This window comes from Tiliqua scincoides, chromosome 1 (genome assembly GCF_035046505.1).
Source record: "Tiliqua scincoides isolate rTilSci1 chromosome 1, rTilSci1.hap2, whole genome shotgun sequence".
NCBI classification, from domain to species: domain Eukaryota; kingdom Metazoa; phylum Chordata; class Lepidosauria; order Squamata; family Scincidae; genus Tiliqua; species Tiliqua scincoides.
The window spans coordinates 245732733-245746399 of record NC_089821.1 but is presented as its reverse complement, the minus strand read 5'-3'; the positions used below and the strand labels follow the sequence as shown (position 1 = coordinate 245746399).

The 13667-nt window shown below is 43.5% G+C and overlaps 1 protein-coding gene across 1 annotated transcript in view; it reads left to right on the top strand.

Moving 5' to 3' along the window:
- Positions 1 to 13667, top strand: part of ALK (ALK receptor tyrosine kinase) — a 690171-nt gene that overhangs the window by 489195 nt on the left and 187309 nt on the right. The window contains exon 5 of the mRNA XM_066623272.1: positions 1699 to 1826. Within this exon, the coding sequence (XP_066479369.1) occupies positions 1699 to 1826 (128 nt within the window). The remainder of the gene's footprint in view (positions 1 to 1698; positions 1827 to 13667) is intronic.

Here is a 13667-nt window from a genome sequence, read left to right as displayed (position 1 = left end):
GTTCTAAGAAAGGGAAAATGACAAGGAGCCCCTACAACTCCACACTGGCCACACTGCATTAAAATGAAACCCCAGTTACAGAAATGGGCAGGTTTCTGTCAATCGCACTTGTCAGATTACCAACAGCAAGTATTGTAATCATCTTTCTATGAAAGAAATAGTCTTTTCTCTACCCCCCCCCCCACCTGAGTTCTCCATGAATTGCAGAGGATGCCAGGGCAGGAAGTTGCTCCCCCTTCAAGAGCTGTGCTAGTCAAACAGAAAAGTCTCGGGAGCAGCTTTTTCTCGCTTTCTTTGGGATACAGAGTTTTGTTTTGTTTTTGCTTTTTCCTTTTAAAAGATGCTGAAGCCTGAGGTGAGAAGGAATACAGAAATTAGTAAATTGGCTGTTCTGGTGACACTTATAATGCAATCCTATACATCTCCATTTAGAAGTAAGCCCCAGTGGAACTTACTTCCCAGGAAGCATGCTTAGGATTACAGCCTTAGAGCAAGACACCATGCATTCTCTATGGAGAAAACATAAACAAAAGTATATTTAACAGTTGCCTCAAATGCTACAAGATTGGGAAGCCATCTTCTCAGCAACTAGTAGGTTTTTTAAAGTATTCATGTTTCTTTATTAAGCACCCAAATACTGTGTAACAATTCATTTAAGGCTGGGAGCGGTACTTAGAAGTAAGGCCCATTCTGAATGGTACCTTGTACCAATGGTACCTGAATGGTAGTAATTCTACCATTCTGAAATAATGGTAGAATTAGACTGCAGTTAGTTATCAGAAAATTCATCTTGATTAGTATTCTGAGGTGCAATATGTGGACCTCTGGAACTGCTCCTGAGGTGTTTCACATGGCCAGAGCACCATATGCAGGCTTGAAGTGATTTTACAGTGACCCCACATGTCGCTTGGAGATTCTATCGAAATAAACAGACAACCTGTTTTTGTTGTTCTTTAATAGCTTCAGAATGGCCAACTTTCTTGCTCAGTGGACTGGGTGACACACATTGGGTAGCATCAGGAACACCAGAAGTGCTAGCTAGGGTGCTACCCACCATCATGGCTTACCTCTTGGTTGTTGGTACCCAGGCTCCCATTAAATTATTTTTAAAATTAAAAACCAAGATAAAAGTAAAAAAGAGAAGTGGCCTGTTTTCGCTTTAAAGCTGAAGTGTTGGGAAGGAGATGCCGTTCACCAGACTGAAGCAAAGCGCTTTAGAGAAACAAAGCTGGGAATTGCAACTACTCAACAACCCCCTGAGAGGAACTTATTGCTCTGAATCTGAAATAACAGGCTCAAATGTGTTGGGGGGAGGGGTATTTAAGGCATGCCAATTTCACAGCTCCATTCACAGAGGGGAAAAGTTATGCTTCTTTAAATCACAAGAAGACATCTGCAAGAGATCTCCAAGCACAGAACTGTGACAGAGTGAAGTGATAAAAGTGTCATTAGCTGATGTTTGTCCATTTCTTGTAACATTTCCGGTGCCCAGAAATCTTTGCTCTTAAATGCTTCTTTAAAAAAATAAACAGGCAAATGCATTATTCAAGGGAAAGGCAGTAGACAGGCAGCCTAGAGAGCCGGTGTGATGGGGCAGATGTGGAACAGTCACTTTTGGAACTGTGTCTCTTATAAACTGGCCCTTTTCCTTACCCTGCTTGCCTTGTGTTCTTTTTTCTTTCTGTGTAATGAAAGCAGATGGGTGCTTCTGCAGGAAAGAGTGGGACACCTCAAGAAACCTTTTCGGATCTCCGTAGAATATATAGCTAGTGGGAACCGAAGCGTAGCTGCCGTTGATTCATTTGCAATGAAGAACTGCACCACAGGTAAAGATACTGAGTTTCTTTCATCCTCCTAAATAATGTATTAAATTGATATTGGTGGGGGCAAGGGGGTTTCTTTGCATGGTACATTTTTAAAGCTGTAGAAATGTATCAGAAAATGTCTCCAATAAGTGACTTCATTCTAATCCCAAACTCTCCATTCCTTCTCCCCCCCCCCCCCAGTGTTTCATAACAGAGGTGTCAGCACTTATGGTTAGCCAAGTGGGACTGCTTTGGACATTGTATAAATAAGAACCATAATTAGTGCCATCACAATTATTTTGTTCTGATTATTATACTAAATTAAAGGGGAGGGAAACCCAAAAGTCTTTGATTTATATATTTTCTTTATACATTTTCTTTAAAAGAAAAAAGTGAGGGAGAATTTTCAGGGCTCGCCTGAGATCATCCAGTGGGGCAGAGCACCAAATGCAGCTCTAGTGTAGTTTTCCCTCTTCTCCTCCTAGTCCCACTCTCGGGATTCTCAAAGGGAGAGAGGAAGTGAGCAGAAGATGAAATGTGTGGGTATGGGGGGGGGGATCTAGAGCATTAGAGATACTGTAGTCGACCACTCTCCTTTTCTCTGTATTGCTGTGGCCAGAGGGGCTAATCATGGTCAGCTCTCTTTCATCACAGATGCTACAGAACTAGTGTGTTACTGTGATTAGAGTGTTGAATTTAGGCTGCAATCCTGTATACACTTTTCTGGGTGTAAGCCCCAATGACTACAATGGGACCTGCTTCTGAGTAGATTTGCATAAGACTGTGCTGTAAGACTAGGAAGTCCTGGATTCAAACCCCTGTTCAGCCACCAACCTTACTGAATGATTTGGGGCTAGTCACTTTTTCTAACTTATCTCACAAGTTTGTTGTGCAGAGAATAAGGACTATATATTTTCCAGATACTTTGGAGCTAGAGTTGCTATCACCTCAGCTATATTCAAAGAAAATTGAGGGAATGGCCTGAGGAATTTTGAGGAAAACCAAACATTTCTTTTCAATGAACATTTTTGTTCAGAGGGAGGTTCCACAAACCCCTAGGTTGTCCCTGGATTTTGCCTAAAGTGACATTTAAAGCAAAATGTACTCAGGCAAAATTCCTGAGCAATATCGAGGGAAGCCAAAAGAACTGTGTTATGAGAGTGGCAATAACTAGTAATGGAAGTGTTTTGAACAGATTCTTCCTGTGCATGCTGTCCAGAAATATTTCATAAGTTTTACTTCTTTGTCTCTTACACAGTTGTTATTTAGAATATTTATATTCCACTTTTCAGCAAAAAAAAAAAAAAAGTTGCTTTCATGAGCAGAATTAATGACAGTTTTGTGGAGTTGGTACTTTGTATTTTAACTCCATTTTGCTGCTAAGTGTGGACTAGGCTATTGCTATACTGATGCTGTCTCTAGTTTGTCTCTAGTAAGTCAAATATGAACAATTAACAGTGCAATATTATTTGTGTTTGTATTGGCAACCTTCAGTCTCGAAAGACTATGGTATCGCGCTCTGAAAGGTGGTTCTGGCACTTAGATGTCATTCCCACTGTGTTTAATTGGGTTTACTTGATTAATCGGGTTTATTCGTTTAAAGTATGTTTAGGACTGCAGCCTCAGTGATTGAATATTCCTTGGTTCGTGGTGAACATGCAGAATTTCTCATTCTTGCTGCTCCAGGTTTGTTTGTTTTTTGATTTGCAGTAAACTACGAGTAGTACCACTGGAGGCTTTGCATTCATTAACTTACTGAAAGCTCTCTCTATCTCTCTGCAGAGGGTTAGTTTGCTAGCTTAGAATGGAAGTCTTCAAACAACAAAGGCATGGTTAAAATGAGTGTATTTTGCAGTGGAAGTTTAAGAATTTCAGAGCCTCCTGGATTAGACCAAGTCTAGATCTGTCTAGTCTAGAATCTGATAGTGGCCAGACTTCTCTCTGAATGAGCCATTCAGTGTTTCCAATTTTATGTTTATGTGGTATAGAATCCATGACAGAATGAAGCAATTTTTCCTCCAAGTTTCCTCTAAAGAAAAGTTCTTCCTATCCATCCATCACTGAGATGGTTTAGAACAGTGAGCCTCCCCTCCCCTGCAGTGGGCTCCGATCTGCAGTCGGAGCACACTTCTGGTTTTAGAAGTTCTGCACCCTACAACTCTGACCACAAACCGGAAGTGAGCTTCGACTGCAGACTGGAGCCCACTGCAGGGGAGGGGAGGCCTGTGGAGGGGGCTGCAAGCCTCCCCTCTGGTATGTGTAAATGCGACTGGGTGCCTGCGGTACCATGATCACTGCAGTGCTGTCAGGGTACCCATTTATGGGTCACTCCCCTCTGGGGAAAGTGACCCTTTTAGGTTCCAATGATGGGTTGCGACCCACCACTTTGAGAACCACTGGTTTAGAATAAATTAAAAACTTTAAAACCATCTGTGAAGTATGTGGTACTTTAAAGCTTGGTAGGAGTTGTTATCCAAGTGTGTCTAAGTAACTAATTCAGCATTTCTCAAACTGTGGGTCAGGATACACTAGGCTGGTTGCAGGCCAATTTCAGGTGGGTCATACAGTACATAGCTCAGCCACCATTGAAAATACAGAGCTGAAAATATAGGATACAGAGCTGCTGGGCAGAGTGGGTTCCCAGTGAGAGAGAGGCATGGTGCTTTGCCCTCTGCCAAAGGTGAGAAGATGGGATGCTGGAAAGGGGGAAGGGCTGTGTGGTTGGAGAAGGATCCAAATCTGCATTCTGCTTTGACTTCCAAGCTGGAATGTTTGAATTTCAGACTATGCAAAATAACAACACGAGCGTGCAGTGTAATGGGATCTTTGGCTGATTGCAGCTTAGATCTAAAGCCTAAATTGATGATGTCACTTCCGGCCATGACATCACTTCCAGGTTAATTACATCACTTCTGGTGGGTCCCGACAGATTGTCATTCTAAAAAGTGCGCCCAGGTGCTGGAAAGTTTGAGAACCACTGAACTAATTAATATCTGTGGACACTCTGGTGGTTCAGATGAGTACTCTGTAGTTTCTGCTGGCAACTTGTTAAACTGAGAGTGAAAATTCAAAAGGCTATGGGAAGATCAAACAAGAAGCCTGTCCCAGTACTTGCTGTTTTACTGAAATGGTACAAGGAATGTGGTGGGGAGGCAGGTTGCTGCTTTATGTGCATTTTTTCAGCAGTGATGCCGCCGCCACCTCCCTGCTTGGTGCACCTCCATACACCTCCCTGCATGGGAATGGGGATGGATGAGGAGGTGGCGGCAGTAAATTTTCTGCACCTCAGGCAGGATCTGCCCTCCAACTGGTTCTGCATGGAAATATACAGTCATGTTCTGGGGGCTTGTGAGTTTTCTTTGACCTTTGCATGAACCCATTCAGCACATCCAGCACCACCTACATTATTGTCCCTACATTATTTTGGCAATCTCACTATGAGCCTATGACACCCATAAAACACAGAATCTATGAAGCATTGTATATATGTTAATTTTGTCTCCCGGACTGTGTTGGTTTTGCCTGTTCTGGAATGCTGGTAATGATAACCATAACCATTTATGTCACACCTGGCCTGAGCTCAGCTTCCCAACAGCTGTATATACAGAAAACACTGTTGACGCATGGATGAATCATTGTAACTGGTCTTGCTGTGAGTTCTTCCTCCTTGTCCTCTGCTTGTTACCTAGACCAGCCATTCTCAGTGGGGTTCATATGGCCCTATGGGGAGCTCTGGCAAATTTGAAGGGGAACTACAGACTGAAAACTGAAAAGGGGAGCGCCAAAGGTTTGGGGGGGGCGCCCTGGTAACTGAATCAGTGAAATACCCAAAAAGCATTTCATGGTCATACCACGCACTTGAAACTACTACAATGGAATCAGTGATTTTCAACCTTTTTCATCTCACAGCACACTGACAAGGCACTAAAATGGTCAGGGCACACCACCAGTTTTTGACAATTTGACAAGGCACACCATGCTGCTAGTGGGGGCTCACTTCTCCCATTGGCCCTATTAATAAATGACCTTCCCCCAAATTCCTGTGGCATACCTGTGGACCACTCATGGCACACCAGTGTGCCATGGCACAGTGGTTGAAAATGGCTGGAACAGAACACTCCATTCCATACTAGGTTTCCCTCCCTTCAGCCTACCCAGGCTGGTGTTGCTGCAAACACACTGGATAATTAAATGAACCATCCCTGCTGGTTTTCAGGTGCTGGACCTTCTATGCAATTGAGAAGGTGACAAGAGCAAAAGATGATGGTCTTTCTCTGTTGGCCAGTAATTATTTCATTCTAGGACTGTATTTTGCAAAGGTAAATAAGAGACAACACAACTGCATGTGAATTAGAAAGCTGGCCACAACTTTATTAACACAATAACAGTGTACCTAAGAACCAGAGTGGAGAGTGGAGTTAAATTCCTGATTATAGACTTCAAAAAGTAGGGAAGCGGGGTGTTGGCCTGGTATCAAAGCCACAGTTGTACCCTTTTCCCTCTCTCCCCAAGAACTACAAGTGGGGGGATTTCCTGGTGGAACCACATGCCTAGGCTGAATTTATTTGTCCCGCAGCATCTTAACTTGTCCACTGTTGATCCTATCCAGTCACATACCCAATGATCTCCTACAGTCATTCCAGCCTCTAATTAGTTTAAAGCCCCAAACTTAGCTCTCCATTCATGCTGGTCAGAAACTGTTCAGTTGTGACAATTAAAATATAAAGCAGTCAATCAGTGCCAAATAGAACTGTAAATTATTAAACAGGAAACACCCCGGGGAAGACAAATCCAGCCACCAGAGCAATTGATGGCTGAACAAAAATTCCTTCCTGGCCTCCAAAATTGGACGACCGAATGAAGTCAGGGTGCCACCACCAAATTAACAGCAAGTGAGAGGGTGAGATGCTTGCCCAACCTCAGGAAAACGGTCTTACAGTTTTTGTGCAAAAACCAGAAGTGGGCTCTGATCTGCGTTCAGAGCTATTTGGAGCAGCAGAAAGACCCGAAGAGGGTGCTACAAACCTCCTGGACCCTCCCAGAGGCCAGCACAACCCCCCCAGGAAAGTTAAAACCCCTTGCTCCCAGCACCGCCTTGATTGCTGTGGTGCCATCGGGGCTTCCCCCCATCCCTGCCAATACTTCCTGTGATCCCAAAATCTGAGCAGAACTTTGGGAACCACTGCTCTGGACACTCTCGCTTTGCAGGAAACTGGAAGAAAAATAACTGGGAGATTTGCCAAAAGCTTTCCTCATGGCAGACAACCCTGAGGCATCAATGGTTTGCCTGTGCTCACCTGCCAAGGATTCACAGCTTTGCAGGCATGACTGCATCTATTCCTTATGCTGCAGGAGTGAAATCTTGAGACCTGTGAAACTGAAAATGGAATGGAGCATGGACCTTGTTATAAGCTGTGTGTGCAGGGCATTCCTGCTAGTCTGCTCCTCTGGTAGCAAACACCTATCAAGGTGCCCCAGGTACTCACAGGTGAAGTCTACTGCCTGCCAAGGTGGATCTTCCCCCAGGTTCAACTGTCTTCAAAGCCTTCTGCAGAAGAGGTAAGCCAGCCTCAACCAAAGTGGTGCACTGCCTACCTTTCATAAACAGATCCAACTGACAGCAATCAAGCTATTCTCTTTACTCATGAATGGGATAACACATCCATGGCTCTGTCCTGGGCAACAGGCCTGATGGAGCTTTTGTGCTTAGACATTGCTTGCAGTCACATCCCATTGTTTAGAGTAGGAAAATGGGTGACAAACCAGTTCTTACAATGGGTGACAAACCAGTTCTTACAGGAGGTCTGGTCTAGAGGGTAGAGCCTCCTTTTGCCTGAAGATAACATCCGAAGGTCTCCAGTTCGAGGCCAGTGAACGGCGAGACCTTGAAGCAGCTGACAAGCCTAGCCAAGTTATGCTGAGTTATTCCACCTGCTCTTTGGCCGCTGTCAGCCTGTGTGGGAGGAAAATGGAGGCCAGAATGCGATACCAGATCATTAAAGAGCCATCTGAAATGCTGTGGTTCTTGAAAGACAGAAACTTCTTCAATTGTAAAAATCCCTATTGGGATTTAGTATTGCCTGCCTATGTAAACCGCCTTGAATTAAAGTCTGAGGAGAAATCTGACGACCAAGAAAGGCGGTATAGAAATACCTGTATTATTATTATTATTATTATTATTATTATTATTATTATTATTATTATTATTATTACCTTGCTTTAGTACTTCCCAGTCCAGAGAATGAACTTTCATCCTAGAATCAGAAATCCCAAGCACAAAGCCACACTACACAAAGCCAAGGAACAGTGGGGATTGGTTGAGAAATGTATCATCCCCACAACCTTTGAGCCTTGAACTTTTGAGTTCGTCAACACAAACACAGAACAACCCCAAATGAAAAGACAATTGTCCCACATAGACAAGGACCCAACCAAACTGCCACACTGGAAATTGAGACCGATAGAACAGGGTATTGGTGTATAACACACAATGATCACAACAAAACAAGAAAATAGCCTGCAACTGCCATCGTACATCATTATTGATATGTACACTTAATTTAGCACCCATTTGGACTCAAACATGTGGGGAGGGGCCTTGCAGGCAATATACAATCTAATTTTAAAAATCAGAATTCACACAAATGTGCCATAAAGCACGTTGCAAGCCCTCAGCGCCAGCCCAATGCTGGAGCTAACCCGGTGCAAGCTGATGCTGGGCTAGCGCCAGAGGAAAGCTGGTGCTCTGCCACTCAGCAGTCGCCCAAACCCCTGGGCGACAGAGAGGTAGTTGGGGGCATGGGGGGAGGAGGTGTTCCAGGGTGGGGGGAGGTGGGGGAAGGGTAGGGAGAGGGCAGGATGGAGGCGTGCTAGGGGAGGGAGTGGGGTGGAGGAGGACGGGATTTCTTGCAGGATCAGTTTAAAAATCATATAAACCTCAATTTTACCTGATGGAACCCTTGTGCTTTGATGTTGTTCCTAGTTACATCGTATTGAATACAGTAGGAAAAGGGGGTGACAAACCATACTGTCCCTGCCCTCTCACATTTTCTCTATTTCATCATATGGTTCCCTATTCCATCCATTCTCAATGGGAGCCATACAGCCCCCTCTGGAGCCCTGTCACATTTGAATGGGGCGCAGACTGAAAACCTTGAGAAGGAGATTTTGTATTTATCTGTTTGTGTTGTCTCCTTGTTTGACGGGGCCCCTGGAACCTGAGAACAGCTCCTGAGAAAAGCGGACCTGCTTGGGTCTGTAGCCAAGAAAAGGTTGAAAATGGCTGATCTAGACCAGCGCTTCTCAATGTTTGTCCTCCACCATATCACTTTGCATTATCCATCTATTGGGGAAGTACCAACAAAGTAACTGTCAATGATGTCATCACCAGTTACTTCCAGATTGCGAGGCCAGATACAACATGACAAACACCAGTAGGAGGCTCAGGGCAGACAGGAGAGCTTTTTCAACTTTGCGAAAGGACAAGCTGGAGCTCTACCCACCAAGCCAAGCCTCCTACCACTGCTTGTCATATTGCGTTGCTGGTCTTGCTCCCCGTCTGGGGGTCCCATGCATACCATCAGACAGTGATGCCACTTCAAGTACCACCTCAAGATCTCAAGTTTCTGCCCTGTTCTTCCTCCTTCAGTGTCCTGATCTTACCAATATCAGATTGCTTGGTCAGTACAGCTAACACATTTTTGGTCCTGTGCTAACGTCAAGCAGGGGCTACAAAGAGATTTCATGCAGACATATCTTAGTAGTGATTTGGAGATGTACCCTAATGTGAACAATATCACTTTCTGCTCACAATAATAACCACTTTGCTTAGGGGAAAAAGCAAAGTATGAAAATATTATGTCTAAACTGATCCTGCACCCCTAGGATATAACTGTGTCTAATACCCATTCTTTGGCACCAGAACCCCACGGCAACCAGTTCAAAGACTAAAATTTATTCTTTTTAAAAAGCATTATTTAGAGCATAAGAACATAACATAAGAACAAAAGAACAGCCCCACTGGATCAGGCCATAGGCCCATCTAGTCCAGCTTCCTGTATTTCACAGTGGTCCACCAAATGCCCCAGGGAGCACACCAGATAACAAGAGACCTCATTCTGGTGCCCTCCCCTGCATCTGGCATTCTGACATAGCCCATTTCAAAAATCAGGAGGTTGCACATACACATCATGGCTTGTAACCCGTAATGGATTTTTCCTCCAGAAACTTGTCCAATCCCCTTTTAAAGGTGCCCTGGCCAGACGCCATCACCACATCCTGTGGCAAGGAGTTCCACAGACCAACCACATGCTGAGTAAAGAAATATTTTCTTTTGTCTGTTCTAACCCTCCCAACACTCAATTTTAGTGGATGTCCCCTGGTTCTGGTGTTATGTGAGAGTGTAAAGAGCATCTCCCTATCCACTCTGTCCATCCCCTGCATAATTTTGTATGCCTCAATCATGTCCCCGCTCAGGCGCCTCTTTTCTAGGCTGAAGAGGCCCAAACGCCATAGCCTTAAAAAGAGTAGTGCCAAACAGCTTGCAGCCTGCAAGCCGCACATGCCCTATCAGAGCTCTGCATCTTGCCCACAAGACATTTCGTTTTGCCCATCACTGGTTTAGAATCAGTAGTGCAAAATGTGATATACTTTACTGAAAAACTCTTACTATTGATTGTAAGACTTTCTGGTTCTCAAGAGTCTTCTGCAAGCAGAATCTAAAAGGAGAGACTGTGGCCAAATACCCATAGCCTTTAAGCTTCTTTTAATTCATTTGGCTGTCCTGCTTTTCATTTTTAAGAAAAGGATAAGCTTTATCCTTTTTCATGATCAAATGCTCCCCCTGTAAGAAGTATCACATTACCTACTTCATATTTCTTTAAAAAGAAATGATCATTTTTGACAAGTTATCCCCTCAAATGTGAACCAGAGCAAAGGATTTACTAACCACTTTTCTGCCATTGTAATTTGTAACTGACATTATTAACAGCCACCCAATAATTTGTCCATTCCACAAGTACAGTAATTGCTACAGCAATATTTAGTAATTGATGGCAATTTCTAGTAATAAAAGCTGAGTTCATTTCCTGAGTAATGTATTGACTTATTAATGGCATTTAATGGTTTTCTTACTAATACGTTCTTTCGTTTGTTGAGTAATTAATTTACTAAATTATTTCACCCCAAAAATCTTAATTAAATTTAAGTCCTTAGTGATACGTGCAAATAAATGGCAAGTAATTGTTTCTACTTAGCATCAGTAAATTGAACGCAGCTAAGCGGGATTTTTTTTTTTTTTAAAGAATGTGAAAAAGAGGCAGAATGCTTGTAAAATTTGTGCAGCATTTAACGGTGTAGTGTGTTTGATTAAAGCATCTTTTCTCAAACCCAGCAGGTCCAAAAAGAAGCAATTAGCTTCAGGATTTTATGCTTAGAAGTGTAACTGGAAAGGCATTTTTTTAAGTGTTGTTTTATAAAGTTAATATCTGAAGTTCCTCTGCAGTAATCCTATTAATTGGCACTCTGCTTTCAAAGTGTCGACGCACAGGCAAAGCTCTCTCTGTCGATGGAGTCGCAACTGCGAGAGCCACTCTGCTGGAAGATTTCCGCAGCACAGCATGACTAACAGTGGGGTTGGGGGAGCCTCTAACCACCTATTTGTAACACAATTGGAGATCCAAAGCACTTAAATATGTATTTTTTCCCCGTTACCCTGCTCCCCATGGATAGGATAATGTTTTTACCTATAATGGTGTAAACCACTCCTTTCTCCATTGCAGTAAAGTGGCTTCATATAGAATGAGACTTTGTATCAGTTGACTGTACATTTGACATACCAGGCCCAATTCACTATTTGCATTGCACTGGTAAAGTAGTGGGTGGAGCCTGTGCATTTCATCAGCATCTCTAAACCTCCATCCACCAGTGCAGTTTTAAACGCTCAGTGTTCAGCATGAGAACACTTCTGCAGAATACTGTTTCCTGCATCACCCTGGTAAGGTATGAAAGTTCAGGTGTAAGTGGATCAGTCGCCTTCAACTCCCAACAGCTGCTGTCCAGGTAACACTCCTCTTAGGGACATATGTCATGTTTATTCAGAAGACCATGAATGTGATGTCCTCTTATGCCTCCATGACATCATGATGCCAGAGGGCAAAAAGAACAGATGAGTACTGCAATTCTGTAGAAGTGTTGTTTTTTTTGCTTTTATAGTTTCTATATTATTCTTATGGAGTCATCTTAAAACACTACTTTACATCATTTCATTATAATTACATTAGCACCAAAATGCACTGTAATACAGTCCAGCTCTAAATTTGTTAAAACATCTACACAATATACAAATCCATGCTTCTCTTTACACTAAGTATCACAACTCTTAAATCTTAAAGCATCTGCTTGGTTGGTTGAGACCCATGACCTTAAGAAGTTGGCCATGTATTATCATTCAGGAGGAGGATCTTGAGTTACATAGATGGAAACATGGGGCAAAATATAGACCCATGTTCTTATTCTGTTATTATGTGTGCAAAGATCTTTAGACACAGGTGTGACTCTCAAGAGTATTCCTGTGCCTTTAAAAAGGGAAAAATAGTAATTGGCCCTTTCTATGTCACACCAGTGCACAGATTCAATTAAAACGCTCCTTAACATTCAAAGTATTAATGACCTACAGCAGTCTTGAACCCATGAGGCACTAAGAGAATTTTTCCACTTGTGCTTTGCCTTGGTTGGAAATTGAGAGTGATCAGAGCCATAAAAAATATCTCTTTTTTTTAAAAAAAAAAGAAATTGCTACATATGATTTTAATTTTGCCCTTGCTCTTAAATTAAAGCCTATCCTAATAGAAAAGCTGTTGATTCAGTGTAAGGAGATGAACTCTGTTATCTTCTTTCTCAGCATCAAATTTATTTTTATTACCATTAATTGGGGCCATTTAGTTTCTGTGGCGTTTTAACTGCTCGGATTTACTGAAATTGTAAGGCAGTAATACCTCACTGAGAAAGAGGTTATTTCAAGCCTCAAATGTTGCTCTAATTTAATGAGAAAGCTCTGTGAGGTAAACTAGTTCACAAGTGGATTACAGTCTGGTATCATTTAAAAAAAATAGGAAAAGATGATTAGTTTTTAATAGACAGTGGAGTAGAAATCTAATTTAGGGCGCAATCCAAACTTGCGCTGGATCAAGCAAGCCAGGAGGCTTGCGCTGCATCCAGCATGGGTTTGTGGGCAGCAGCGGCTCAGCCAGAGGCAAGGGGAAACTCTTCCACTTCCCCTGGGTAAGGGCTGCTAGCCCCAATGGGTCTCCTCAGACCTGTGCCACCTCTGAAGGTAGCGCAAGTCCGAGGAGAGCGGAGCAGCTTGAAGCCGCTCTGTTTTCTGCAGGGACAGGGGTTGGGATCCAGCATAACTGCTGGATCCCAACCCTGCCTCCAGCTCCTGGCATGCCCACACCTGCCCCCACCCCCGGAGCCGCCCATTGCCCTCCCTCCCCCGCCCCCGCCCAGGAATGCCTCTCTCTCTCTCTTCGTCCCCAACCCCCCATGCCTACCTTTGCCGCTTGTGAGAGTGCGGGTGCGCCGACACAAGCGGCTGCTTGGAAGACGGCGCAGAGGCTTATGTCAGCCTCCACGCATCGGTGCATCTAGATGCGCCGTCACGGCTTCCTCGTCAGGAGGCACAAACATGCTTTATGGCACGTTTGCAACCCTCCCGGGCAACCCTCCCGGTCCAGCCCAAGTCAATGTTAGGATTGCGCCCTTAGTCATGTTTAGCAAAACTAACATATCATAAAACTAAAATTTGATTCACATAAAGGAACAGAAAGTCCAAACACCATGTAGTATGTAGTGTCCAATAAG